Source organism: Gigantopelta aegis, chromosome 3, assembly GCF_016097555.1.
Source record: "Gigantopelta aegis isolate Gae_Host chromosome 3, Gae_host_genome, whole genome shotgun sequence".
Classification (NCBI taxonomy): domain Eukaryota; kingdom Metazoa; phylum Mollusca; class Gastropoda; order Neomphalida; family Peltospiridae; genus Gigantopelta; species Gigantopelta aegis.
The window spans coordinates 53,067,160-53,094,344 of record NC_054701.1 but is presented as its reverse complement, the minus strand read 5'-3'; the positions used below and the strand labels follow the sequence as shown (position 1 = coordinate 53,094,344).

The 27,185-nt window shown below is 36.4% G+C and overlaps 2 protein-coding genes across 3 annotated transcripts; one reads left to right on the top strand and one right to left on the bottom strand.

The window, feature by feature from the left end:
* The first annotated feature begins 329 nt into the window (after positions 1-329).
* LOC121368235 lies at positions 330-11,722 on the top strand. The gene is made up of 7 exons (XM_041492872.1): positions 330-916; positions 5,952-6,977; positions 7,844-8,030; positions 8,605-8,850; positions 9,182-9,353; positions 10,564-10,715; positions 11,121-11,722. The coding sequence occupies exons 1-7, from the start codon at positions 575-577 to the stop codon at positions 11,303-11,305; spliced, it is 2,310 nt and encodes a 769-aa protein (XP_041348806.1). The 5' UTR covers positions 330-574; the 3' UTR covers positions 11,306-11,722.
* LOC121368236 (P2X purinoceptor 7-like) lies at positions 11,355-15,092 on the bottom strand. 2 transcript variants are annotated; one of them, XM_041492875.1, is made up of 3 exons: positions 14,724-15,092; positions 11,915-12,136; positions 11,355-11,519 (listed from the first exon to the last, which is right to left on the bottom strand). In XM_041492875.1, the coding sequence occupies exons 1-3, from the start codon at positions 14,897-14,899 to the stop codon at positions 11,384-11,386; spliced, it is 534 nt and encodes a 177-aa protein (XP_041348809.1). In that variant the 5' UTR covers positions 14,900-15,092; the 3' UTR covers positions 11,355-11,383. The 2 variants fall into 2 exon arrangements, with proteins under 2 accessions (XP_041348809.1, XP_041348808.1); XM_041492874.1 differs by having other exon boundaries at positions 11,355-11,528; positions 14,724-15,085.
* Positions 15,093-27,185: the final 12,093 nt, after the last annotated feature.

The following is a 27,185-nucleotide window of genomic DNA, read 5'->3' as shown; positions in this document are numbered from 1 at the left end:
GACTGGCCTCGGTGGCGTCGTGGTAGGCCATCGGTCTACAGGCTGGTAGGTACTGGGTTCGGATCCCAGTCGAAGCATGGGATTTTTAATCCAGATATACCGACTCCAAACCCTGAGTGAGTGCTCCGCAAGGCTCAATGGGTAGGTGTAAACCACTTGCACCGACCAGTGATCCATAACTGGTTCAACAAAGGCCATGGTTTCTGCTATCCTGCCTGTGGGAAGCGCAAATAAAAGATTCCTTGCTGCTAATCGGAAGAGTAGCCCATGTAGTGGCGACAGCGGGTTTCCCCTCAAAATCTGTGTGGTCCTTAAAGGAAACATGACACGTAACCACATTATAGCTCATTTTAAAAACAAAATGATATAAAAATAATATACAAATAAGTTTATAACAATAAAATGCGTGTAGTTATCTTAAAACGAAGAAATTACACCGATCAGTATCAAAGTATGATTTATGCATATTTTTCCGTAAGCTTTCGGAAAAAACCGGAAGTGACGTCAGAGCCGCTATACTCTTTCATTGTTTATATATGGAGTAAGGGGCGTATGATCTTTTCAGAGCCCAACAATGCCGTACTGTGCGGCCTTTGGGTGTCAAAATAAACAGTTTAAAGGATCGGGATTATCTTTTTTCGGTTTTCCAAAGGATTGTATTCGAAGAAAGGCGTGGATATTTTATTGTAAAAGAAAAGATTGGACACCAACGCCGTATAGTACTTTGTGTTCCGTACATTTTTCACCTTCAAATTACGAGACTTTTCCAGCAACGAAAGAAAGTTACGGATATCGTAATGCTAGAGCAAAATTATTTGTAACAGCTATCCCTGATGTTCACCTATTACTAGCACCAGAAGAGCCAAAGACGCCAAAAACATCACGAGGGGCATATGCTAAACGAAGACGAGCTGAGGTAAGTTTATCTGTTCATTTCATTTTCTTGTGCATGTCGAAATACTTCCATCCCAACTTCCAATAGAAGTGTTTGGTTTTTTTCATTATCAATAATTACACAGTAATTTGATAATTTTAGGACTTTCCTTTGACACATAATACTTATAAATATTAGGGTTACCTTCCCTCTTAACGGACTAGATAATGCACGTGTACCTAAAAGAAATTACTTTTATTTTCAATATTTTTGCTCTCACCAGCACGAATCGGAAAGAGAGAAACTGTATGTTCCGGGGGAATATTTAACATGGATTTATGTAGATCTATACAAAAATACTATTATCAATTAATTCTATGTTTTGACCAGAAAGTTAATTATTGATAATCCACCAATTTACAGAATATTGTATTCATACCAAATACATCCATTTTATGAATCCAAACTGGTGTACACATACAATTAGTATTGTGTCAAAGAATTGTTCAAATACAATATGTGCTGCTAAAATCTTTTATTCATTAACAGATACAGGTATCAAACATGTATTGGAATATATAAACCAACATTTCTCCAGTGAAGGATATATGGTAGCCCCACTTCCATGGCTAGTAATATTCAACGTTGGGCTAGTAAATAACTACTATTGCCATGCCCAATGGCATTTTTTGGGTTAAATGTTGCAGTTAAGTCTATTTTGTAAATATGAATATCCTGCCCCAACCCCTCAATGTTAGTGTTTTTAGACTTTAGGTGACATATTTGATTATTACTGTTATTTAGTAAAATTGTATTAACTTTCAAGTAAAGTAGGGCTAGTAAATTTATAAAATCACTGATCCCATGGCTAGTGGATTTTATAAACATTGTAGAAGCCCTGAGGATATAATCGATAAAGATACATAATACAAGATAAAACTTGGGTTGGGGGAATTCAAATCAATTGTGTCGTTGAGATTTTTGCTATTGTCAATCATCAACAGTTTAATTATTTATATTAATATACATTGTTGACGGTTTGGCATATCAGATAATGATGAACAGAAAGAAGAAACTGTCCAAAAACTATAATTTCTTTACTGACTGGGGTTTATATTTTGAATTCGAATTAAATCAGATTATCATAAAAATACCAACAAAAGGCAAAATATAATATATTATCTAAAAATATATAATAAATTGCAAACAATAATTCTACAGAATTAAATGTCTTGCCTACCCTACCATAAACTTATTCAGTGTCATTAATAGTGCATCTGTAGATATATATCCATCTCAATGAATGTTAATTTTTTTTTTTAAACATTAAAAAAAATTAAACTTCAAAAAATTTAATTAAAATTTTTAAATAATAAATTTTGACATGCACTGGGATGAACATTCATAGATAGAACTATAAATGCAGCTTTACTGATGCAGGACATATAATTTATGAGAAATGTAGCTACATTTGTACAATCAGTGTTGAGCTAAATGCAAAAGTTGATGCTGCAGCCAACGAAAAAGTAATACCTATACTTCGTCTGTTTAGTTTGTACATGTATTGTAAAGATAAGACAAAAATCACCAGACTTAGCAACTTCAGGATAACGATGTTGTTGACAACTGGTATGGTTACTGGTTATAAAACTATATTATATGAATATTGTATGAGAAGTTTATTTTTGCTCGACAGTTCAATTAATTAGGATTTTATGAACTTATTTTGATAATGAAAACACTTAAAACCAGTAAATATAATTGGTTTCATAAATTAACATTGTTTCATCAGTAGTATTTGATATACATATCATTTATTAGTTGTTTAAGTGAACTGGACAAAATGTCACGTCCTGGCTCGTACTGAAATTTTAAAAAGTAAATATTACATCATACAGGATATTTTTTTAGTAATTTGCTATATGGCATTTAGAAATAGACTGGATATTGTATTAAACAGTGTATTTCAATAAGCAAACATTCTACCAGGAGAGTAGAGTTTTGGAAATAACTGCAGTGTTAAAAAAGTGATGTCCATTTTTGTCACATCCTGGCACATTTTACTTTTCACTTTATAAGTCTTTTTTTTTTTGTATACGAAAAATGAAATTAGGCCTGACATGCTTATACTACTATATGTAATGAATCCGGGTCATTTCGCCCTTATTCTTATTCGCCCCCGAGTCGTTTCGCCCTTATTCCCGTTCGCCCTGAGTCATTTCGCCCTTAGAATGAGTCGTTTCGTCCTCCATTATGAGTCGTTTCGCCCCTATGTATTGGGGTGGTCCGAAACAAAATGTGGACAACTACAATAAATTGCTCCTACCTTAATTACTCATTATACTACAAAGATATATTTGTTTAATACCGATTCTATTCGAGATCAAGAAAAGGCCCAAAGAGGCCCAAATTCAAGTAATCACATAGGCTACTCATGCTAAGGATGACCTGCTAATTAAGCAGACAATCCCCTGCAAGGCTATATTGTACCAGGAGTAAATATCCCTTCAGATTCTTTTAACTGCTAATTAAGCAGATAATACCCTGCAAGATTCTCTTGTACTTTCAGTTTCTCCGAGCTGCTAATTAAACAAACAATAGACTCGCTCAATGATTACATCTGTATGTGATTTTTTAAGGGGAACTCTTAGTTTGTACCCAAAATGAGTATATTCTCACAAAATCTTTTTAAAACCCCCACAAAATATGCTTTATTTTAAAACATTTTAATAACAAAATACGCATTATTTTAACAAAAATGCCATATATAGCATACAACAATTTTTTTTTTAAACATATCTTTTTAATGACTTTTTTAATGTAAACTGAAGCAAATGGACCTAATTAGAAGAAAAACACACAAAATGTAATAATATATAAATGGTGTTTATGGTTCATAAAGGGTTACAAATTGATAACCTATATCTGATTTGCAACTAGAGTCACGTAAACAAATTTATTCATCATTCACAAACATTTAAACATGAGGGCGAAACGACCCAGTATGTGGGCGAAACGACACGGGGCGATTGGGAATAAGGGCGAAACGACCTGATACCATATGTAATGAGTCTATAAATGATAAAACTGCATTTCAATTTAAAAAGGATTTTTAGTGAAGGAGATCATAAGAGTCAGAATGTCACATCCTGGCTTAAATCATTACCATGGAATGACCCATATATAATATAGTCGATGATTCCATGAATCTCTATCCAGTGCCTCATTTATAGGAGGATTGCCACTTGCAAAGATATCCTTTACTGGAGATTTCATCCCCACAAAGAGGACTGTCACGCTAATAATAGTTTACTAAATAAAGACAGTGTATAATTATAATATTGTTAAACAATAATATATAGAGGATTCGTCACAAGTGTTTTTTAATGTGGAAAATATGAACCGAGTCTATGTTAATCGGTATTTGTCGAGGCTCTACCGAGACAAATACCGATTAACTAGACGAGGTTGATATTTAACATATTAAAAAACATGAGTACTGAATTCTATTTATCCTATAACACTCCAAAAATTACATTTTAATTATTATTTTTTGTAAATCATAGTACTAAAGCCGCCACCATCGGTAATATGACATCATCACGATTAGCACAAATTAGTTTGACGTCACACGTTTTAAACGAATCTTTGAAAACATTACGCTCAGGTATACAGGCCTTGTTGGCTCATAAGCAAATGACCCATCCACAGTAACAAATTACCTCAAGACCTTGCAGATTTGCATACCATTATTAATCGGGTTAATAAACTAAATTATCACATGGGTTTATGACATGGATATCATGGTATGTAGACAGGGCTCAAAATAGTGGCCTGTGAAAAGCTATCCAATTTATAGACCTACATGTATGATATAGCAGGTGAAATAGAAATTCACTTGTTAAAACCACCCAAAAATGTGCATGTCTATTTACAAAAGACATTATTTTACAATTAACTCATTTGCTATTTAGCTTATGATTCTGTTAATAGTGTTATATTTTAATTCCTTAATGCTCTAAAATAAATCCCACAGGTCCTAATTTTCCACACTATCCCAAAGCCATCCAATGCCCTGTCTTATTTCCAGCAAGCCATATTTGTTCTTAGCAGGACATTTGTTTTTTGGGCCATATTTTACTTTTTATTTTAACCCTGGCCAGAGTTCACCCTCTTCATTGCCAAATTAGCACATATTGCTAATTTTTATACATGGTGGCTATGTACAACATTTTGTTTCGGGCTAATATTAGTAATAAAATAATCATTAAATAAGCAGTTAAAAATTAATTTTCAACAGAATACTACACATATATCTGAACATTTGCTGAACAGAAATTTGTTCCGGTGTGACCCTCTGCCTGGTACACATGCATATATACTATATAAATACTCATGCACATACACATATATTACTTCATGCCACACTATTTCATGCAAATCATTATTTAGTTTGAAATGAAGATCATCAGAACTTTATTCAGAATGCAAATTTAGATAAAAACTATTTTTTAAAGATTTGATGTATTCTTTTAAAAACCAGTTACATGTGTGTGTGTGTTTATGTCTCTTAGATGTCTGTTAGCTTTGTACTTCCACACACACACAGAGATAATCCAAACAAAGAACTACAAAAATGTAGATAGCAAGGGATTAAATTACTAATTAGGGGCAATAAACTGTCTGCTGGTGCATGTACCTGTAGATGTGTGGTGTCACTTCAAGAAGCATGAATGCTTTGTATTCAGTAACAAAAGGATTTGTCTCTATGCATCTTATCCTAAGGGCAATGAATTCACTTCACACATAGGTGATAATTAAAATCACAGGTGCAGTGGGACCAGGTGTGTTAAGTATATTTAAAATAGCAACATTAAAAGATGTCTCTTAGCTTTGTACTTTAACAAAATGCATGCACACTCACACCCTTTTGTGATCCCCATTATTGGAAATTAAATATCATTAATACTGCAGATGCTATTGTGTTCATAATTACAAATTAATTCCAGTTAATCTGAATTTATTTAGTTTTCAATGCATCCTCTGATTTTGCTCACAAATGTATTTTTATTTTCAGGTTCTTCAGGAAATAAACATCGAGACCTATGCCAGTGAAAGTAATCTTGATGGTGGTAATAAAAAAACACCATTACCAAAAGATGCCCCTGCTGTATGTGATACTTTTGTTCAGAGTCCATCAGTATTGTGTGAGGATCCTGTACCCGATTTAAATGCAATCCCCAAATGGAATCCAACAGTGAAAAGGCAGCAGGAACAGAAACTTGTAAATAAACCACAACAGAGAACAAGAAGGATCCAAGTCAAACCAAAAATAAAGGATTTTTGTGTTCAACACTGCCCAACCACTGTTTCAGTGGGTATTCAGTGTGATTTATTAAAACCTGATAATGATCAGATACATGCAGATAAATGCAGTGATCTTGAAGACAGTGGTGATGATGATGACGACAGTGATGATGATAGCGATGACCCAGATTATGTCCCTCTGTTTGATGAATCTTGTGAAGATGATTCTGAATTTGACGAAGAAGAACCAGATATACAGTCATACATTCTTAATTCAAATTCATTGCCAAATGACGAGAGACAATATTTGATTGCCGAGAATGCACTTGCTGACTTAATGTCAGTTTGTCGACTGTGCAGTGGGATCTGTACAGCTACTGTAAAGAACCAGATCGGTTTCATGGTGACTGTAACGCAAGAATGTGCCAATGGCCATTGTTACACATGGCAGAGTCAAAAGAATTATAAAAAACTCCCATGGGCAAATTTGTTTATTTCTGGTGGTATTTTGTTCAGTGGAAGTAGTCCATCAAATGTGATAACTTTATTCAACCATATGAAAATACCATGTATCTCTGTAAGGACATACTACAGAATCCAGTCGTGCTATTTGATACCTTGTATAGAGAAGTGTTGGGCAAAGTATCAAAATGACCTGATGACAACTTTGTCAGGTGCAGATCTCTCTTTGGGTGGTGATGCTCGGTGTGATTCTCCAGGACACTGTGCCAAATATGGTAGCTACACCTTAATGGATCTGGAAAGAAAACTTGTCCTTGATGTTCAGTTAGTACAGGTAAAAGATATTATTTAGCATTGTTATTTTTTTTTCATCTATAATTTGAAGGGTGTGATTACTTACTCCCCTAAGTTACATCATGGAGAGCCATTTAAGATAACCATATTGATATAATATGATTTAAAATAACCATATTGATATCATACCATTTAAGATAACCATATTGATATATTATCATATAAATTGATATGCTATGGGGAACTATAGAACTAATCCCGGGGGAGTGATGTGCATGAGAGTGATAAGTCCCCACAAGGTCTGATATGATTTACTGTAATCATCATTTTCCTTTAGCAATTAATATTTTCTTTTTTATACTGTGGGTCAAGTTCGAGTGATAGCACAGCGGAGTACTAACTATTAAAACAAAAATTATGAAGTGCTTATAAATACTGATTTATCAGTAAATTGGCGTGCATTTATATAGTATTACTATTTGGTGTGTGTGTGGCTGGTTACTAGTCATTTCGTACCATCCATTTCGTACCATAGTCGTTTCGTACGATAGTGCTTTGGTCATTTCATACCTTTTATCCCGTACCATAATGTTTGGTCATTTTGTACCCAGTATTTTATTTTTGTCAGCTGCACAATAAATGATTGAGGTGCAAAATGACCAAGGTACGAAATGACCAAACAGACACGGTACGAAATGACTTGGTTCCAAAATGAGCAAATAACTATGGTACGAAATGGTAAAATTGGGTATGAAATGACTATGGTACGAAATGACTGGTTACTGTATGGCTTACAAAACATTTGATATGATCAAAATTTACAGGTATTCCTATATATGTTATAATTTTTTAAGTGTGTTTGTGCTTTTTTGTACAATTATATATCTTATTAATTTTTACTTTAAGGTAAATGAAGTAAAAAATTCACAGAATATGGAATTGGAGGGGTTGAAGAGGTCATTGGAACATATTAAGAAGTTTGGCTGTCATGCACTAGAACTGGTCACTGATCGCCATGTCCAGGTGAAAAAGTACATGAGAGAGAAAGAAGGCCAGACCAGGCATTATTTTGATGTTTGGCACATGGCTAAAGGTTAGTTTAGTTACTGGTTTTACAAATTAATTGCATCCAATAGTTATAAAATGGACATGTATTTAAGAAAATAAATCAAACAAGATATTATTATGTGCTGAAAAATAGAAATGTGTCTACTTTATCATCCAGCAGCATTTATGATGAGGGTAGGTATGCAGGTCCCACCCTGTCCACTGCCACATTGTTTAGGGTTTTCTTTCTAAAACTAGAATTACCAAATGTTTGACATCTAGTAGCCGATGATTAATAAATCAATGTGCTCTAGTGGTGTCATTAAACAAAATTTTAAGACCTCCTTGGGTGGCTACTGATCTCTTCCCCCCCCCCCCCCCCCCCCCCCCCCCCCCCCCTCCATCTTGTGAGCATATGTATACAAATAAAAGTACATAATTCAGGAAATAACCAGGGAACATTTTCTATCACATCTTCATTTGCTATTTAAGTCTAGAGATTGGTACACAATTGTAAAAAATGTCAAATAATAGTTTCTTTTCTTTTGATTTGCAACTGTTGATAATATATATTTTAAAAACCACATCTTCCCTGATAACAATTTGTATTTTTCATACAGGTGTTAAGAAGAAACTTGAAGCTGCCTCTAAAAAGAAAAGATGTGAAGACATTATTCCATGGATACATTCCATTTCCAATCATATGTATTGGGTATCGGGAACAAGCAGCGATGACAAAGACATGAAGCTGGCGAAATGGAGGTCTGTTTCAAACCATGTAATTAATGTTCACACCGGCCATGGGGCGAAATTTGCTGCCTGCGAACATGAAACCTGCAACACTGAGAGAGTGTGGCTCACAGCTGGCAAGTCAATTTTTTGTTTGTTTTATGTTTAAAACCTAGTGTTTATATAAATATATTTAGCGATATTCCAATGATCAATTATAATCAAAGTTGATTGGTTAGTGTATACATACTGATTTTAACGGATTATTGATTATGAAATTCCAACTAATTCCCAGCACTTCAAATATCAGAGTAATAATTTATGCTATACTGTTCTGTATCATGTCTTTCAAATTTTAGATAAGTATTGCAAAAGAAAAGAATAAACAATATTAAATTTGTAAAATCTCTGCATTTGGCGGCTTTATGTAAATTCTGAGTTTCATTATAAATATGTTTATATTTTCAGGATCAAGATCCCATAAGTTGGTCAAGGCTATCATCAACAGCCCATATCTGCTAAAGGACATTCCACATTTATCTCCACTGCACCAGACATCATCACTAGAGGTGTATCACAATGTTGTAAATCACTTCGCCCCAAAAAGTACCCATTTCTTCATTTCTGCTATGAAAGCTAGGTAAAGTATACCCAGATAATTATCTTTGTTGATTATCTTAGTTTAGAAAATGTTTAGTAGTCGTATATTATTTGAATGACAGATGTCAATATTTTCTTTTAAATAATTTGGGATGTTAGTATTATATTGCTAAAAATAAAATTAAGGTTTGTTTTGTTTAACGACACCACTAGAGCAATTGAATTATTAATCATTGGCAACTGGATGTCAAACATTTGGTAGTTTTGACATATAGTCTTAGAAAGAAAAAACGCTACATTTTTCCATTAGTAGCAAGGGATCTTTTATATGCAATATCCCACATCCTTTGATATACTAGTCATGGTATACTGGATGGAACGAAGGATAGCCCAATGGGCCCTCTGACGGAGATTGATCCAACAGGGCTACATCCCACCCCTGCTTAAAATAATGATCGGAATGTAATTCAGTAGTATTTGCTAACTTAACATGTTTTCCCCATGCTAGTGTATGTCAAAATGTCTTACTAGTATGTGCAAGTTTGTTTGGGCAAGTGTTTTTATCGACATTTTATTTATTCAAAGAGTAGCATATGTAAATAGACGCACATGCACGAAGGCCAACCTGTATAGAAACGATGTAAACCACTTTACGCACTGTTCTGAGAATTGCTATAGCTTTGTAATTTAATCACATTCATACAAAATCTACAATGAATTGCATTAAAATTACATTTTGTTATAAGTTTAAAACCAAATACAAAGACATAAACGCACTCTTTAAACTACATGACGTCATTTTGTGTTTGCCAAATCGTGATGTCATATTTAGTACCAACAAGGTCATTGGTTTGGAAGCGTCAAATTATCCAATAATACTGTTCGTTAAACCAATGCAGAATATTTCTCACTGAGAAAATATGAAAAATATTTCCTGCTACGAGTGACCTCTGGGGTAATAATAGCAAATATCTCTCACTTCTCTGTAAACCGTAAAGCAGCATTCTCGTTAAGAGATGGGTCACACCCAAGTGTCAGCCCTACAATAATCAGAACATACAAGACTGTAGTCGTTCTGATTTAGGTATTCGCACAGTACGGTTTGATTGCATACGACAAGTTGTGCAACTAATCGCATAATGAGAACGCCCAATACCATTCTCCAATAGGTAACAAATAGCCATACATGATACAAATATCAGATGTTCTCCAATATGGTTGTTGATATACAATATACATTTAATTTTCAGACTGCATCTTGCTGCTTTCCATTATAACGAAAATGGAAATAAAGCTCAAGTCGTAACAAAGGATGGCAATCTATGTTGGCGATTGGTTTATCCCAAAGCAAAGAAAGGAAAGGATGCGGTCATAAAAGCTGTGAAGGAATCCTCTAGCTACAGTAAGTAAACACTGCACAGTAATAATATTTGGTACATTAAACTACATATATATTATAGATTCAGGGTGAGATAGTAGAGTATTTACCTCAACCAGTGTTATTCCCCATTCAGACAAATGCTGTATGTCTATTTGCCACATACTGTACTGTTTACTATCTCACATATGTGAAATTGCATATAAAGTACCTGCTGCAGATGATAAATAATAAATGTAGCCTTTGTGATAGTTACAGGTTCCTCCCAAGATTATTAGATCTTCGACACAGAATACTAGTAGCTATAGTATAAAATGTTGGAGGTGTGCTCAAATATACCATTATTATATTACAAGGAAGAACTAATCAACAGTATAATGCCTGTTGCTTCATTTTATATGTTTTCATATTTTTAAACTTCATTTTCAGAGTATGTGGATACACTGATGGAATCTTTAATGCAAAGGCGATACCAGCTGGATAATTACGGAGTTGCAAGAACAGATGTCAAGCAGACAATGTCAAGCATGCCTGGATTCTTAACAAATGACTATTACAGAGTGGAGAAAACAGAAGCTGTGCAAAGACACAGATCACGATTCAATGCTATTTGATAAGCTGTTTATGTGATGAATATCAAGTGATGACCAAAACAAGATATTATAGTGTTATGAACATTTTTATTAATTTATTTATGGTCTAGCATATTGAAAGCCGGTGTAGATTTCTGATGGGAAACTGTCTCTAATCTTCACAACAACACATGCAGGAAGCACACGGCGATTTCTTTGACCAATCCATCTCGCAAATCGTCTATAAGCAACATATCTGTATGTCCTGTAAAGGAAGAAACAGCAAAGAAATTGTAAATATTCAATACATCATGCATATTTTATGGAAACATTACTGTTTCAATGTGTTTGCATCAGATGATTGTTGTTCTAATAATTATCTTTAGAAACTAAAACGTGACCATGTTTAATTGTTTATTAAATAAAGGTCATTTTGTGAGGGCACATGTACCTTGAAAATATTGGCATTTAAATAATATCACATGACTTTATATTTTTATATGTACAATAGAGCTATTCTAGGAAATGCATTAAAAAAGATGAAATTGTATGCTAAACTATGCCAGGGTCTACTATGCTGCATTTGACCATTAATTTTTACTGTGTCAAATGGATACAATTATGTAAATTGAATCAGATTATTCTTCTTACTCGTGAATGGGATCATTGTCATCGAGTGGTCCGTCCATACGAACATAGTCCAACATGGCCAACTCCAAGACATGCATGTTGAGGCAGTTTACAATAAATCCCTCGTGCTGTGACACACACTCATCATCTGCCATGTCGGCCTTGTATCTAGCTGCTGGCACCTCCATACAACATAGGCATTCTTCTACAGTGGCCATCAAGGCACAATTACCACAGTCACACCTGAAACAAACATGTATTTATTAACCAAAAGTGAAGGAAATGGATTGTATTCTTAAAGATGTCATGAATATTTATTAAAAGTAACTGACCTACTTTTCTTTCCAACTTTTTTCTCCACAAAGACAGCAGACCCTAGTTTTATTAAGTACATAATAGGTACTACATACACTGAGAAGATCAGAAACACATTGGATGTTGAAAAATAAATAATATGAGCAAGTTGTAAGCAGCATTTTGTAACAATGACTTGATAATATTAATATACCATAATCCCTTTTACGATTAAAAAAACACCCCGTTATTGATAAATAGTAGATGTATATATTTTTTAATGTTTTTATTTGTAATGTGTGTTGGTTTTTTATTATTATTTATTGTAAAATACTTATGGAAGGCCTTGAAAAGAAATTGTATGTTTCTGGAAAATCAAACCTACCAAGAAAAAAGGCTGGCTTTTATTTTTGATTTGATAAAAAATGTTTGTGAAATGAGTACATGTACATATGAAACACTTTATCTGGACGAACAAGGATGAATGTAGTTATTAATAGCTTGTATTTGTACAAATCTGGTCACTTCCCCTACCCCATGAAGAAAATAGTTGACAGGGCTTTAGATATCTCTAATTTGGACACAACAGGGATTTTTTTTTTCAAAGTACATCAAGGTCTTATAATACTGTAATGTTATTTCAATTACTGAAGGGCCGGCATGTTGTACTTAATCTGAGCATGTTTATGTTGGGTATACTTATTTGGAGTAAAGCATTTATCACCTTAGCTTCGTTGCAATCTAAAGCCCAGACTTCATAGGAATATGATATTAATTCTTTAGGGATGTTCCACAATTGATCCAACAGGTGGGAGAGCACAATAACTATTTTACACCTGGTGATGTATAATTTTCTATGCATACATGATTTAAGCATATTTATTTTGTGGGTGGTGGGTATCTAAAACCGGACACCCTCCATCTTTCATGGAACAGCCCTTAGTTAATTACGCGTGTTTGTGTGTGTGTGTGTGGGGGGGGGGGGGGGGTAATTAATATTTATATACATGTCCAAATAATAAATTATTATTTTATCATCATTTGTTATTATTATTTTATCATGACCTACTGAAAACCAGAAATGCCTGCAAACATCTTGAGGTACTAGTATTCTTTGAATTTGCTTCTTCGGCAATTGAAGTAAATTAAACAATGTCACCATTTTTGGTGGGTACACTGAGGTGGTTTGATTCTCGGGTAAGCACTCAAAACTAACTTAATACTCCATACCCACAAGCTGTTTGAGCACTCAAAAGTAAAATGAGCACCGATATTACAGCACAGAGGTGGATCCAGTCATTACAACATTTTAAAAAGGATTCGTGAGTTTTCAGATGGCAAATGATCCGAGTTTCCAAAGGGACTGAAATCTCTAAAGGGGTTTGGGGGCATTGTGCCAGAAAATTATGAAATGTGTTAGCAGGGCAAATTAGTGTTATATTGTGAATGTTTAATTTGAAGAAAAAAAGAAAAGAAAAAAAAGGACATTCAAATTGATGCAAACTGGCCAGGATTTTATATTGGAGTGGGGAGGGGACCTACAATATGTATGTGTGTAATTATTTGTAAAAATGGGTGGGACATAACCCACTGGTCTCATGCACTGTCGGTTTAGGATTGCCCATTGGACTACTTCTCTTTCCATCCATCCTTAACCAATGTCTGACGTCATATAACCGTAAATAAAATATGTTGAATAAAACACTTCTTTCTTTCCATCCAGTACACCATGACTCGTATATCAAGGACTGTAGTATGTGCTATCCTGTTTGTGGGTTGGTACACAAAGTTCACTTGCTACTAATGGGATTTTTTTTTTTATTTGTCATGTAATTTAATTTGCATGGTGAGGGGCCCCCGAACCTGAAGTGCCCAGACCCAACCCAAGGTCTATATTCCGGCTCTGCCTTAATAACTGTAAAAAAAATGACCATATGTTTGATATCCAATAGGCTAGCTGATGATTAATAAATCAATGTGCTCTAGTGGTGTCGTTAAAAAACAACTAACTTACTTTAAAAAAAAAAGGTTTGATAAGAATGGGGTGGGGCATGGCCTCCCTCTCCCCACCCCAAATTTTATATATTGGGGGGGGGGGGGGGGGGGAGAGACACTGAATACATGTATATATGATTTAAAAATAAAAAAAAAACTAACAAAAGCAACAAACGATGGGGTGGGGAAAAGGCTTTCTTTCAGAAAAATTTAAATTGTAAATAATTTCAATTTGGGTTCACGTAAGAACAAAAGTAAATGTTTTGGGACTAACAAAAATACTATTGTTGTGTGCAATTTAAAAAACAATTGTCCTATAACAGTATAACTTATATAACTTAGGCCCTATACCGTATACGTGGTCGGACACCGTTTGAAGGTTCTGACAACCGACGCTGATGTCGCGTATTCATTTAATTTTCAACTTCAACAGAAATAAAAGAAGTATAATAAATGACAAACGTAATACAAAAATCGCGTACAAGCGGTACAAACAAAAGGTAGGTAATCCTACTAATAGTCATTACCGTCCACAACTTACCAGCCAAGATCGCCAAATCTGCCGTCTGGTATGGGCCTGGCACCATCGGTGTCTCCACCCTCCGACTCGCTATCCGTTTCTTCTTCCGTATCACTGTTGTTAATAAATATGTGTCTTTCTTCATTTACCAACGGCTCAAACTGATATGGCAAAATGTTTTGCGAACGAACATTCATTTTTTTTGGTAAGCTCTGCTAGTCTTGGATTCTTTGTGAGCGGTACCGACTAATGCTAAGTGTAAGGCTTTTCAGATCAAGCGTCTCGTCTCTGACGTCACGGACCACGTGATCGCCTTGCTCATTAAAGATCGGCAATTTCCGCTAAGAGCTCGTATCTGGGGTTCTTTTATGGAGATATTTTAAGTAATTAATTTTTTATAAAAAAATTTTTTAGGTGATTCAATTTATAATTAATTGTACATGGTTGGTGCCAAATATGGTTTACGTGACATGTTTCCGACTCTTTCACAAATAGCAATCCAGACAAACAATCATTCACTCATCTCATCAAAGCTAACAAAACATATATACGCATTGATAAAATCTTCGTGTCAATTAATTTGCTGCATGACCTGAAACAAACAGAAAGAAGAAGAGAAGGGTTTTACGTGCACATTCAGAGCAAGCTGTTGTAGTGCACGCCTATACTGGGCACAGGGACCGGCCTTGGCCGGATCTCTCTGTCCAGGACAGGAAAGGTGGAGGGGGGGGGGGCGGGGTAAGAGAAGGCACGCCTGCACTGACAAGTGCAAGGGAGCACCAGCAGTCCAAATGTTGGTGACAGGCGGGGTGTTATTGGTGCTATGGAATTTTGAATGTCCCGTAGGATTATATCCGAAGAGAAAGTGGTGCGCATTTTCATGGAGGAAATTTGGCACAATTTTTATGGTCGTTCTAATTGAAATAGAGAGGAGAGCTAATAGGTTTTGCTTTTAGTATTCCGAGAGTAGCTCTTTATTATGACCTTCTTGGTGCTGTAGGGTGTGTCCCTAGGTTGCCCGTAGGGCCCTTAGAAAGGGCCTGATCTCTTCTGATCGTGGCATGACAACCCAGGGGAGACTCGAGTCAATGCACCCTATGATATGTTGAAAGTGCATGCCGTGTTCGTGTTTACCTCACATTTTGTGTTAAGGTTGTTCCTACTGTATTGAGTCCTTATTCTATGTTTCCAACGGCTGATCAAAGCCACCCATCCCCCCCCCCCCCTCCTTGAATTGCATAGTGAATGTAAGGAGGTGGGGGGTTATTAGTTACTCTGGCTATCTAATTTGAAGGGGATTTCCCTTATAGTATGAGTGTAGTTTAAAAAAGCCTAGTGCTTTGCATATAATAGTTTTTAGGTAGTAGGTACGATTCATTCATAACAGACACACGAGTATCGATAGGTATGCCTCCCCGTCCCACCCAGGCCCCCCTAGGGAATTATGAGTATCTAGTGTACTTATATAACTTCGTTAGCTAATCTTACTTGTATCTTGTTTCTTGTTTTCTTTTAATGTCAGTCGTCTGTTCTGGTGTAGTAACTATCACTCACCTTAGTCTGCTGTGGAAGGAATTGTATCTACTACCATACATACATACAATTAAGAACGCAATAACATTTTGATATATTTTATTGAACAGTCCTCAGTTTATGTACAGTTCCTGGTCGTTGATTGGCTAAAATCGCTCACTTGATGTTTCTGTAAAAGAGATGGTAGAATTTATCCTAGAGTTCTATCCTGGTGACCTTGCTTGGATTTCTGGTTGAGGATATCAATTGCTACTTGGAACTTATTTACAGCATGCATATTTTTAAAAAAAATATTTTTATGAAAATTTTTTTTTTTATATAACATAACAGTCTCTCGTCAGTTGAATAGGTGGGAGCGTAAATTAACATATTAGGTTTTAGTACTATCGGTTAGCTATCCTGCCACCAGAATCACCCTCCGAATTGGAGTGCTAATCAAGTCGAGTGCAACAGGGTGGCAACTTCTCTTCTGAGGGTGGGTGGTGGCAGTTATGTTTATTTTGGTTAATTAGACGGCTAGCTTTTCCTTGTTTATTTTCCCTATTTTTATAGCCCCCTGTCTGGTGTTCAACCACTGGTTAGGAATGCTAATCGTGGTCGAGTGCAACATGGTGGCAACTCCGTTTCCAATGGCTGAAGGGGTGACAGTTGGTTTATAGCTTTGGCTTGGAAGACTGCACAAATTGATAGAGCACTTGAAAGATTTAGTTTTTAGTTTTTTTTATCTGGTTGTAATAGGATATTTGGTATTATTGTGGCAGGGTTGCTAATGTTAAGTATTTTTAGTAGGTGCATTCTATGGTTGTTATGCATTGGGCAGTCCAGGAGATAGTGTTTCATATCTTGTAATGTTTTTAGCTATTGAGATTATAGTGAGGCAAAGTTATGGTAGAACAGTGCAAAATTTGATACTAACATGCCACTTTGCATACAATTAGGTACTCATCTGTAAAGTAAAATTTGATATAGGACCAAACTGACAGAACCCCCTGTTGGCCAGGTGACGTGATAATCCAAGATGGCCGCCCACTGTAGGGGGTTCATTACGAACATTTCGCTATCTGACTAATTATTGGGCGATTTGAGAAATTTAAACATAAATTTATATGTAAGTAAGGATGATCAGTTTGATAAAAATGTTTTTGCAATCCAATATGGCCGCCATGACTAAAATTTTAAAATAGCGGCCACATGTCAATAGTGAAATTGTCAAAATTGTTAATAAAATCAATTTTAAGTTGATCATATTGTTTTAGATTACATATTTCATGCCTAAATTGTATAAAGGATATGTGAACTGCAAAATGTAATAAGATACAATATTCAAAATGGCCACCATAATTTGTAATCGCATATTATAAATGAGTTACCTCAAGTTTGATATTCAGAAGGTGCATCTCACAAGTGTTATCATAAAGGAATACTATTTTTCATTATTGTTTTTAAGTTTTTGGAAAGTCTTGTGGCATTTAAACATCAAATAAACTCAACATTAAAATTGTCCAAGTAAATATTGTCAGTAGTATACTGTTAGTCAGATTCATGTACATCCTGTCGTGAGCAATGGCCTTGACAGAAGCATAAGTCTGTGCAAGGCAGAGATGACTTTACACATTTACATCTCTCACATCGACTTTTACAACTGCAATGAATTAGTTCTTGACAATGGGTAGAAGCTTCAGGCACCAATGTCCATAGAGGAACAAACCCAGATTGAACTCTTTTCCATCCACAATCGATGATTTCAGGTACTGTTGGATTCTGTACAAGACATTGTTTCCAAATATTTGCTTGCAGAGCTGCTCTCTTTGTGTGTTGCACAAGGGCTGCTTCAGTTGGTGGTATATTTTCTAACTGTCGCTTTTTCCTGGCGAAAAGTACCTGACGACATTCATTGACTTTATCAGTTAAGCTTGTTCTGTCATATAGTAAAACAGTGTATCGCTCGACCATGGCCATTTGTTGACTAGAAATGTCTGTTGGGCAGTTAGACAGAGATTTAAATGTGTCTGTTACCTCTGGAAATACCTTCCATATATCCCATTTTGTCTTTTTGCCACGTCCTGCAAAAGCAGACACAGTATCACAGCCTGTGAAAGCATGCCAGTATGGAATTGCCAAGCAGATATCTGAGCCAAGTGTTTGAGAGCACTCATGAATTGGAATGTAACGCTTGTGTTTACCAGTTCCAAACTCTATCCAAACCTCATCCACTGACAAGCCTTCAAAAGCAAATATTGCCAGAACAACAACATCAGAATCCACAGTTTTGATCATGATTTTCTTATGGCCAAGACTAGCAGCATATTTGGAATGTAAAAGCAGTCTTTTATCCGCTTCTTTCTGTCCACAAGGTGACAACCCTTCTGTGTCAACTGACGATGGTGGCTGTATGATTACTTTATCGAAGATGGTACATAAGACTTACTTCTCCTGTATCTTTGCTGGTTCTTCAGCCAATAAACTGAATAATTCCATTTTATTTTCATCAACTTGAAGAAGTGAATTCCACTGTATAGGGATTTTAGTTGATGGTAACACCTTGTACCTCTTCCCTGATCCACGCCTTTCTCTTGTATCTGATTTTAAACTATCTGGATAGTACCTATCAACGAAGACATCCACTCGTGATGATGAATGTGACTGTACTGCAACAGACTTCCAAAAAAATGGCTGTAGTCCTCAAAGGTTTTGGCATTTCCAGGTTTTATCATGTGCACCAATGCAGGACCATCGGTAATCACAGCAGTTGCCTCTGGCACATAATACTGGACTGTGCAGCAACTTTGTAAGCAACCCATGACATCTGCTTTACTCCCTTTTCTAAGCTTTCCATATTCTGAAATTGATGGTGGATAGGAATGATTTTCATGGCTGAAGAAGGCTGACAAGTCTCCTTGACGTGTCTGGCATGCAGTGAACATCTGTGAAAACAGTCAACAGTCTTTTGTGAGTGAATTTACCTTAGATTGCATCTTTGGAACAATGTAAGTATTGTTTTCTTTAAAAATTTGGAGTTTGTTTTTCTTAATGATGTCATGAACTGATGCTTTGCCGTCAATTAATCTTTCTTGGACATATTTGGTGTACTGTTCCTTGCCAATTACTAAAGCATTCCTTACCGATTCAGTTGCATTCTTGTTCATGAGTTGTGCTGTCGTCAATGAGATTAACTTGTCATCACCATCGAAGATATTTTCTCCATCTTCAAAAGCTTCCACAAGATCTTTCACATTATTCTGTAAACGTTTCTCAAATGCCTTGTCTTCATGATGACTATCTTGCATTTCACCAAAGTATCCAATGCCAGCTACCTCCTCAAACTCCTTTACTATTCTTGCAATTTCTGGTCCACCAACCATTTGTGCATTTGGACTAGCAAACAAACCTACAGCACCTCCATCCATTTTGATATCCCTGTTATTTTGTTCATGGATTTGGCCATCAGGAAGACATGCGAATGCTCTAGTAGACTTCAGTGTAACAAACTTCCCTTTCATGAATTCCTCGTTCACATTTGGATGTTTTACTTTCAACTCTCTCAAAGTTTTACAAAGACTGGTAGCCACCTTGCATAGTGAACGTTGTCTAATGAAAACATCCATGGACATATTTGAGACAAGGCATCCACATACATCTCAAAGTTGGCCTGCCGCATACTATGTATAAACATCAGGAGCAGCAGCTCTAACTCGATGACCTTATACCAGTAAAGAAACTGGACAGACCTATCACACTCCATTTTAATCCACTCACTCAGATGCAATGGGTTTTCACTGGTTCTCTCATAATTCTGCCAAGCCTTTATGAGTACGATGTGCAAAGATGCCACAGACACTTGATATGCATATCTTGCACGTTTCACATGGGAACCTTTGAGAAATTAATCAGCTTTTCCAGAAGAGGTAATATTTGCTTTTGTTAACATTTCGCACCATCCACTGCCTTCTAACCATTTCCCAATCAAATTAAGCATTGACATCTCTATGTGCAATCCACCCATCATAACAATCACTTTGTCTTCACCATATTCTGAAGGTAGTAACCACTGGATCTGCTTCGCTACAGCATATACGGGTTCATCGTATGTAACAATAACGGGCTGATCAGGATTTAACTTTGAAAGTGATGCCTTTATGATGTCTATTGCATGTCGAACCATTGCAGGTGACTGTACATATTCATGTAGAAGTGGAAGCATTGTGGAAGAGCACCTTTGGGTCTGTTTACAGTTCTGTTTGTTGGCATGGAAGGCAGACCAAGCCACAGGGATGTTTTCTGAGACATCATGATTTACACATTTCTCTACCATATTAAGCCATGGGGATGATTCTGAGACAGGATCAAATGTTTCAAGTTCATCTGAAGAGTTGATATATGTTATTGGCAATTCCGCTCCCCCCCCCCCCCCCCCCCCCCCCCCCCCCCCCCCCCCCCCCCGACATGACTAAAAATAAGGTGTATTAATATGGGAGTGATATTCCTTTTAAATGGAAAAGGTTCTCAATAATCTTTTTTAAGGTTTCAGCAGTCAAAAGTGATGCACAAAAAGGTAATCCATGCAAAATGTAAGTGACGGTAGCCATCTTGAATTATGACGTCACCTGACCAATAGGGGGCGCTGTCAGGTTGGTCCTATGTCAAATCTTACTCTACACATACTAACCTATCTGTATGCAAAGTGACATGTTAGTATCAAATTTTGCACTATTATACCCCTATTTGTCACAACTTTGCCTAGTGGGATAGATTGTTTATGTTTTATGTTGATGGCAAGTGCCTTTTTTTGCCCCATAATCTGCTATTTCGTTACCCATAATACCTACATGAGCTGGGACCCATTCAATTGTTACGTCTAGGTTTAGTTGGTTTAGTTCATTTAGTTTTCTATAGATCGCTGAGATAATATCTGTTCTAGTGGTTCTATTAGATTGAATGGATTGGATGGAGCTGAGACTATCGGAAAAGATTACACTTTTTGAGTACTTGTGGTTTTTGATCCATTTTAGTGCTTCTAGAATGGCTGTCAGTTCTGCTGTATAAACTGAAAGATTCTCTGACAGCCTAGCAATTTTTATTAATTTAGGATGCCAGGTAATTTTTTCTTCTACTAATGCATATCCAACCCTGCCAGTATCTGGGGTTTTGGATCCATCTGTGAAGATGTGGGTGTGCACCGGGTAGTTTTCGTTGGCACAGACTTTGTATAGAATTTTTTTGAAAGGTGGAAAAGGGGTTTTATCTGAAGCTGTTTTAATTAGTTAAGGTGTGTGGCAATACACTGGTTGGTTTAGGGTGTGCATTGCCACTGGTATATCGTAAATTCCTATTTCGGTTTCTATATTATATGCTGTAGTAGCGAAGGATTTGCCTAGGTTTATATTGGATTTTAAGATTATGCCTGCTTTTTCAGCGACTGGGATAAGTTCCTGCACTGGGTGTTCATGATCTAACGAGTGAACTTAAGGTAGTACTTAAGGTGCTGAAGTTTTCTACGATGGTCCAGTGGCATGATGTTAAATTCTGACTCTAAATTTTGTCCATTAGTATTAGCGGGTACCCTAGCGATTATTCTAAGAGCTTGGTTTTGAATTACATCTAGTTTATGTAGTAAGTATGGGGAGGCGCTGCTGTAGGCTTGTGCTCCATAGTCGAGTATGGAGAGTATGCAGGCTTTGTATACCATGAGCATTGCCTCAGTTTGTGCTCCCCAACTCGTGCCTGATATAGCCGTAAGTAGGTTTAGTGGGTTAACTAAGTTTAGAATATGTGGTCGAAAGGTTAGTTTCGAGTCAAAGATGACTCCTAGAAATTTAAATTCTTTAACTCTGGGTATTAGCTTACCGTTGGAAGTTAACTGACATTTTTCTGTAATATTGTTTTTGCTAAAGATCATAAATAGAGTTTTAGCTTCGGATAATTTAATCCCCAGGTTAGGGCCCATGTCTAATTGCATTTTCTTACAGAGAGCTGAGGTTATTCTGCCTGTTCGCCAGATGGCGCAGTCATCGGCAAATAGTGCTGTATTTAGAGGTGAAGCTTGGTTTGGTTTTTCTTTGGCGTTAAGCGCCGTGGTTAGATCATTTATAAATATGTTAAACAAGGTTGGTGATAGGACCGAACCTTGTGGTATTCTGTTTAGTGTATCTGTTTTTTTCTGAGTACTGGCCGTTTACTCTGACTGCTATAGATCTGTTATGTATAAAGTTATTAATAAAGTTAAACATGTTCCCTTTTATTCCTTTATATTTAAGTTTAGTTAGTACACCTTGTCTCCATATCATGTCGAAAGCTTTTTCAATATCTATAAATATGGCTATTACTTTATTAGATTTTCTGAGAGCGTCATTAATGGTATTTTGTAGTCTGACTATTTGATCAATGGTGGAGTGTTTAGTTGTAAATCCACTTTGGGTATTTGCTATAAGGTTATTTTCTATTAAGTAGTTGTTAAGTCGTTTATTTATAATGGTTTCTAAGGTTTTACATAGGTGTGACGTGAGCGTTATCGGTCTGTAACTACCTGGAAGAGAGTGATCCTTGCCTGCTTTAGGGAGACTAAAGCATTCAGCATGTTTCCATGCTTCGGGCATAGATCCCTCTCTCCGGATCTTGTTAAATAGCGATAACACCACCCCTAAAGCTACTTTCCCACATACACGACCTTTATCAGGACCTTAACACGACCAAGCTCGACCTTAAGGTCATGCATGGTTGTGGAGCATCGTAGAAAATATGCAAATATGTGCCATGTGTACGACAGTCATACGGCGCATTACGATGGTGTACGTTCTTTATATGGTGGCAATACGACTTGTATACGACTGGTTACGACTGTGACACGACTTAGCACGATGTCAACACGATGGCCATAAGACCTAACAAGACTTCAGTACGACCTATACGAATGTCATACGACTGTACAAGACCGCGATACGACATCCATACGATTTATATATATATTTATTTATTTTTGTCACGTAGCCTGATGTGTATATATATGGGATACAGATGCCTTCCTGTGCCAGTCACCATGATGTTTGAGGAGGAGCAACACCTGCAAGAAGATGCTTTGGATGAGGAGGAGAACCTTCTGCTCGGTATGTGTTTTTCAGCTATTTTTAGAATGTTATTAGTGAGTTCACTAGTGACTTCATTTACTTTTAATTCAGTATTAACTTTAAGTTTTAGGCATTCTTTGGAGAATCCTACCCAGTTTGCTTTAGAGAAATTAAATTTAGGGGTAAATATTTCTTCTTCTGTGAAAGATTCATTAGTTATATTTAGTTATTATGGGCATGTGGTCACTATTAGGAGTTTCCAAGACTTCCCAGTTTGAATGAATGAATGAATGAATGAATGTTTAACGACACCCCAGCACGAAAAATAAATCGGCTATTGGGTGTCAAACTATGGTAATGGAAATAAATGAAGTGATGATCAACATCAATATAAAAATTCAAGATTTAAACAAAAACAGTGTAAAGAACTGTGCAAAAACTTAAATTTTGTGCTGTATTGGCCATTTTCAAAGAAAATGTTACACCCCTGCACCACGGTGAGGTTACAGCATGCGCAGGGGTCCCAGTTTGAGTTAGCTCCTATATTATTTGAAGTAATTGTTAGGTCGACGGCTGAAGTGCTTCCATTGATATCAGAGACAAAGGTGATGTTTTCGTCGTTTAGGCAGACTAAATTGTTATTATTAATAAAGGTTTCTAGAATGTCGCCTTGGAAATCTGTGGTGGGGCTGTCCCATAAGTTACTATGGCAATTAAAATCTCCTACTATGATTACCTTATTGTTTGAGTTGATAAGTTTATTATAGTCGTTTAGGGTTAGTTTATTGTGCTCTAATCCTGGCGGGCTATAAACGTTAATGGCGTCTATACTCCTAGTATCATGCTGGCTGGATTGTTAGGCCGAGGACTTCTAAGTTAGTATTGTTTGGTGTATGGAATTTTATTTCTAAGTGGGGTATATTATTTTCGATTAGTGTGGTTAGTTCTCCTCTAGTATTGGTTTCTCTATTTTTGAAATAGCTCGTATATCCTGGTATTTTGAATGGTTTGGTTAGATTATTTTTATTGTTATTTTTAACTTTATTTTTGGTAGAAGTTCCTAACTAGTTGAATGAGATCAGCACTATGTCCCATTGAATGGAGGCCTTTAGCGTTCCACTGGAGAACGCTAAGGCCCTTATTATTTGAGTTATGTTTATGAGTATGGGCGTATGGAGACTTGTCTCCCATATTCGATCCCGTAGTTAATTTAGGTTTTGGTTTATTTTATCTAGTTTTAGTTTCAATAAGCATTTCTTGGCTTGTAAGTTTGTTCTTAATGTTGTTTATTTCAATAAATAGAGTTTTAATCATTGATTTTAATTCACCGACTTGGGTTAGTTCATTTGTTTTTACTTTGTCTGCGTAGGAGATATTGGCTGTTACAGGGACTGGTTTTATGAGGTTTTCTTTTGGTTGGCTTATGAGTACTTTTTTATTGTTTAGCTGCCGTAGTGCCCTCTGGTAGTAGTGGCATTTGTCGTCATGGGCCATGTGCCGACTCAAGCAGTTAGGGCATTGAATTGGGCGGGTACAGGGGGAGTTGCGGGAGCTCCTTGTATGCTTCTAGCCGCATCTGTAGCATGTTTGTTGTTCTCGATGGCTGCGGCATTTGTTGGCTCCATGGCCCCATTGTTGGCAGTGGCGACATTTAGTAGGTTTAAGATCGTACGTCAGGAGCGTGTGTCGGCGACCTAGGATGTAGATATAGCGGCTGGTGGCGACAGAAGTTGTGACTAGTAGGTACCCATTTGTCCCTACTATGACGTCTTTGATGTTTAGCTGGGGATTTCCCGCTTGAAGTGCTACTCTAGTTGTTTCCTGGGGTGGGAGTGGGTTTAGTCTAACTAGCCATTTACTGTTGGATGGGATGCTATGGCTATTGCCTGGGTTTTCAGTTGTTTTGGGGGTTTTAGGTAGGGTTTGGGTAGGGATGGTGGTGGTGGGTGTAGGAAAGGGGGTAGTGTTAGAGGTTGTGAGTGGGGTGGGGGTAGTGGGTGCAGAGGTTTGGGGGGCTGAGGTGGGAGCTAGGAGTGGGTTGGGGGTGGAGGGAGTGAGAGAAGGAGGAGGGGTGGTAGAAGAGAAAGAGATGGATATATGGGAGTTGACTTACTTGCGGGTGATTGGGCACCAGGTGTTGGTTTTGTTGGCGCTGCTGTCGGTTTAACATTCCTGATCTTTTTTGTTGGTTGAACATTTTTGGTTGATTTTGCTCTTAGAAAGTTTGCTGCGGTTTGGTATCTGCTTTTTAGGGGGCTTTTGGCTTTTGGCGTCAGCCCGTGCTTTTATAGTGACCATAGACTTGTTTGGACAGAACTTGTTAGTTATGAAACAATTACGAAAGGGCCTGGCTTGTGGGTATTTAATAATAGCATTTTAAAAGATAAATCTTATACAGAATTATATTCTGGGAAACTTGGCGATTAAAAAAGGGTGATTATAATAATTTATTAATTTGATGGGATTTAGGTAAAAAGAGAATTAAAACTTTAACTATTGATTATTGTAGGGAGAAACGTAGGGAAGAACGGAGGTACATAAAAGACTTGAAACACACTGAACAGCACTTAACACAATTAGCAGAACAGGAACAGATGGATGAATTAATTAGGGTACAGAATAAAATTTTAGAGTATGAACAAAAACAATTACAGGGAGCTAGAATCAGGGCTAAAGTTGAGGAAATTGAACAAGGTGAACGATGCACGTCTTATTTTGTTAACTTAGAAAAACAGAAGCTAATAATAAGTATGCATTCTTTATTAACTGACGACGGGAAATTAATTGAATCACAAGAAGATATTCTAAAAGAGACAACTAATTTTTATAAACATTTGTATCAATCGTAAAAGACGGACACTTTGGCACAAGACAACACAAGACAAGACGAAGACCGGGATTCAATTGAAGGGGAGATAACATTTGAGGAAACTTTAATCGCTATTAAATCCTTTGCCAATGAGAAATCCCCGGGATGTGATGGATTGACGGCAGAGTTTTATCGAACCTTTTTCAGCGTAATTGGCAACGACTTAGTCGAAGTTATTAATGATGGCTTCAAAAAAGGGGAGTTAAGTGTAACCATGCGCCGTGGTGCCATTGTTTTAATTTGGAAGGGGAACGACAAAAGATTCTTAAAAAACTGGCGACCTATTTTCTTATTAAATTGTGATTACAAAATTCTTACTAAAATTTTGGCCTCAAGAGTTCGGGACATTTTACCAACTATTATACATCCAAAGCAAAAATGTGGTATTAAAGGCCGATCAATTCATGATGGAGCGGCACTGATAAGGGATTTAATAGATGTTGTTAACTACAATGATCTTCCAGGGTTAATTATTTCATTAGATCAAACAAAAGCTTCTGACAGGGTGGAATGGGATTTTCTTTTTAAAGTGTTACGAAAATTTAACTTTGGGCCTAACTTTATAAACATGATAAAAATGTGTTATACCAATATTGAATCAGCACTCTTTTGTATATTTTAGTTGCAGAAACTTTAACGGAAGATGTTCGGGTGGAGTCGGAAATTAATTAAATTAAATTACCAGATGGTCTAGAAAGTAAATGGGTAGGATATTCTGATGACGGAAACGCAACACTTTCAGATTTTAATTCAGTAAAGAAATTATTTTTACTTCTAGAAATTTATGAACGTGCATCAGGAGGTAAAGTCTTGGGTTTTTAATGGGTAAACTTAGGTACGAGAAAGACACTCCACTTGATATAAGATGGACCAATGAAAAAATCAAAATACTTGGTTTTTATTTCGGCAATATTGATGTTTCTAAAGATAACTGGGAGCCAAAAATAGCAAAAATTAAATTACTTTTAAATATTTGGAGTAAACGAAAACTAACACTACATGGTAAAGTAACTGTTGTAA

What these genes read in the sequence shown, in the direction of transcription:
- LOC121368235 (XM_041492872.1), top strand. Translation starts at nt 575, where the DNA reads ATGCCGTACTGTGCGGCCTTTGGGTGTCAAAATAAACAGTTTAAAGGA. An exon ending in CTAAACGAAGACGAGCTGAG is followed by an intron (nt 917 to 5,951) that starts GTAAGTTTATCT and finishes TTTTATTTTCAG; the next exon opens with GTTCTTCAGGAAATAAACAT. An exon ending in TGTTTGGCACATGGCTAAAG is followed by an intron (nt 8,031 to 8,604) that starts GTTAGTTTAGTT and finishes TTTTTCATACAG; the next exon opens with GTGTTAAGAAGAAACTTGAA.
- LOC121368236 (XM_041492874.1), bottom strand. Translation starts at nt 14,899, where the DNA reads ATGAATGTTCGTTCGCAAAACATTTTGCCATATCAGTTTGAGCCGTTG. An exon ending in AGATTTGGCGATCTTGGCTG is followed by an intron (nt 12,137 to 14,723) that starts GTAAGTTGTGGA and finishes TGTTTGTTTCAG; the next exon opens with GTGTGACTGTGGTAATTGTG. An exon ending in GACAATGATCCCATTCACGA is followed by an intron (nt 11,529 to 11,914) that starts GTAAGAAGAATA and finishes CTTCCTTTACAG; the next exon opens with GACATACAGATATGTTGCTT.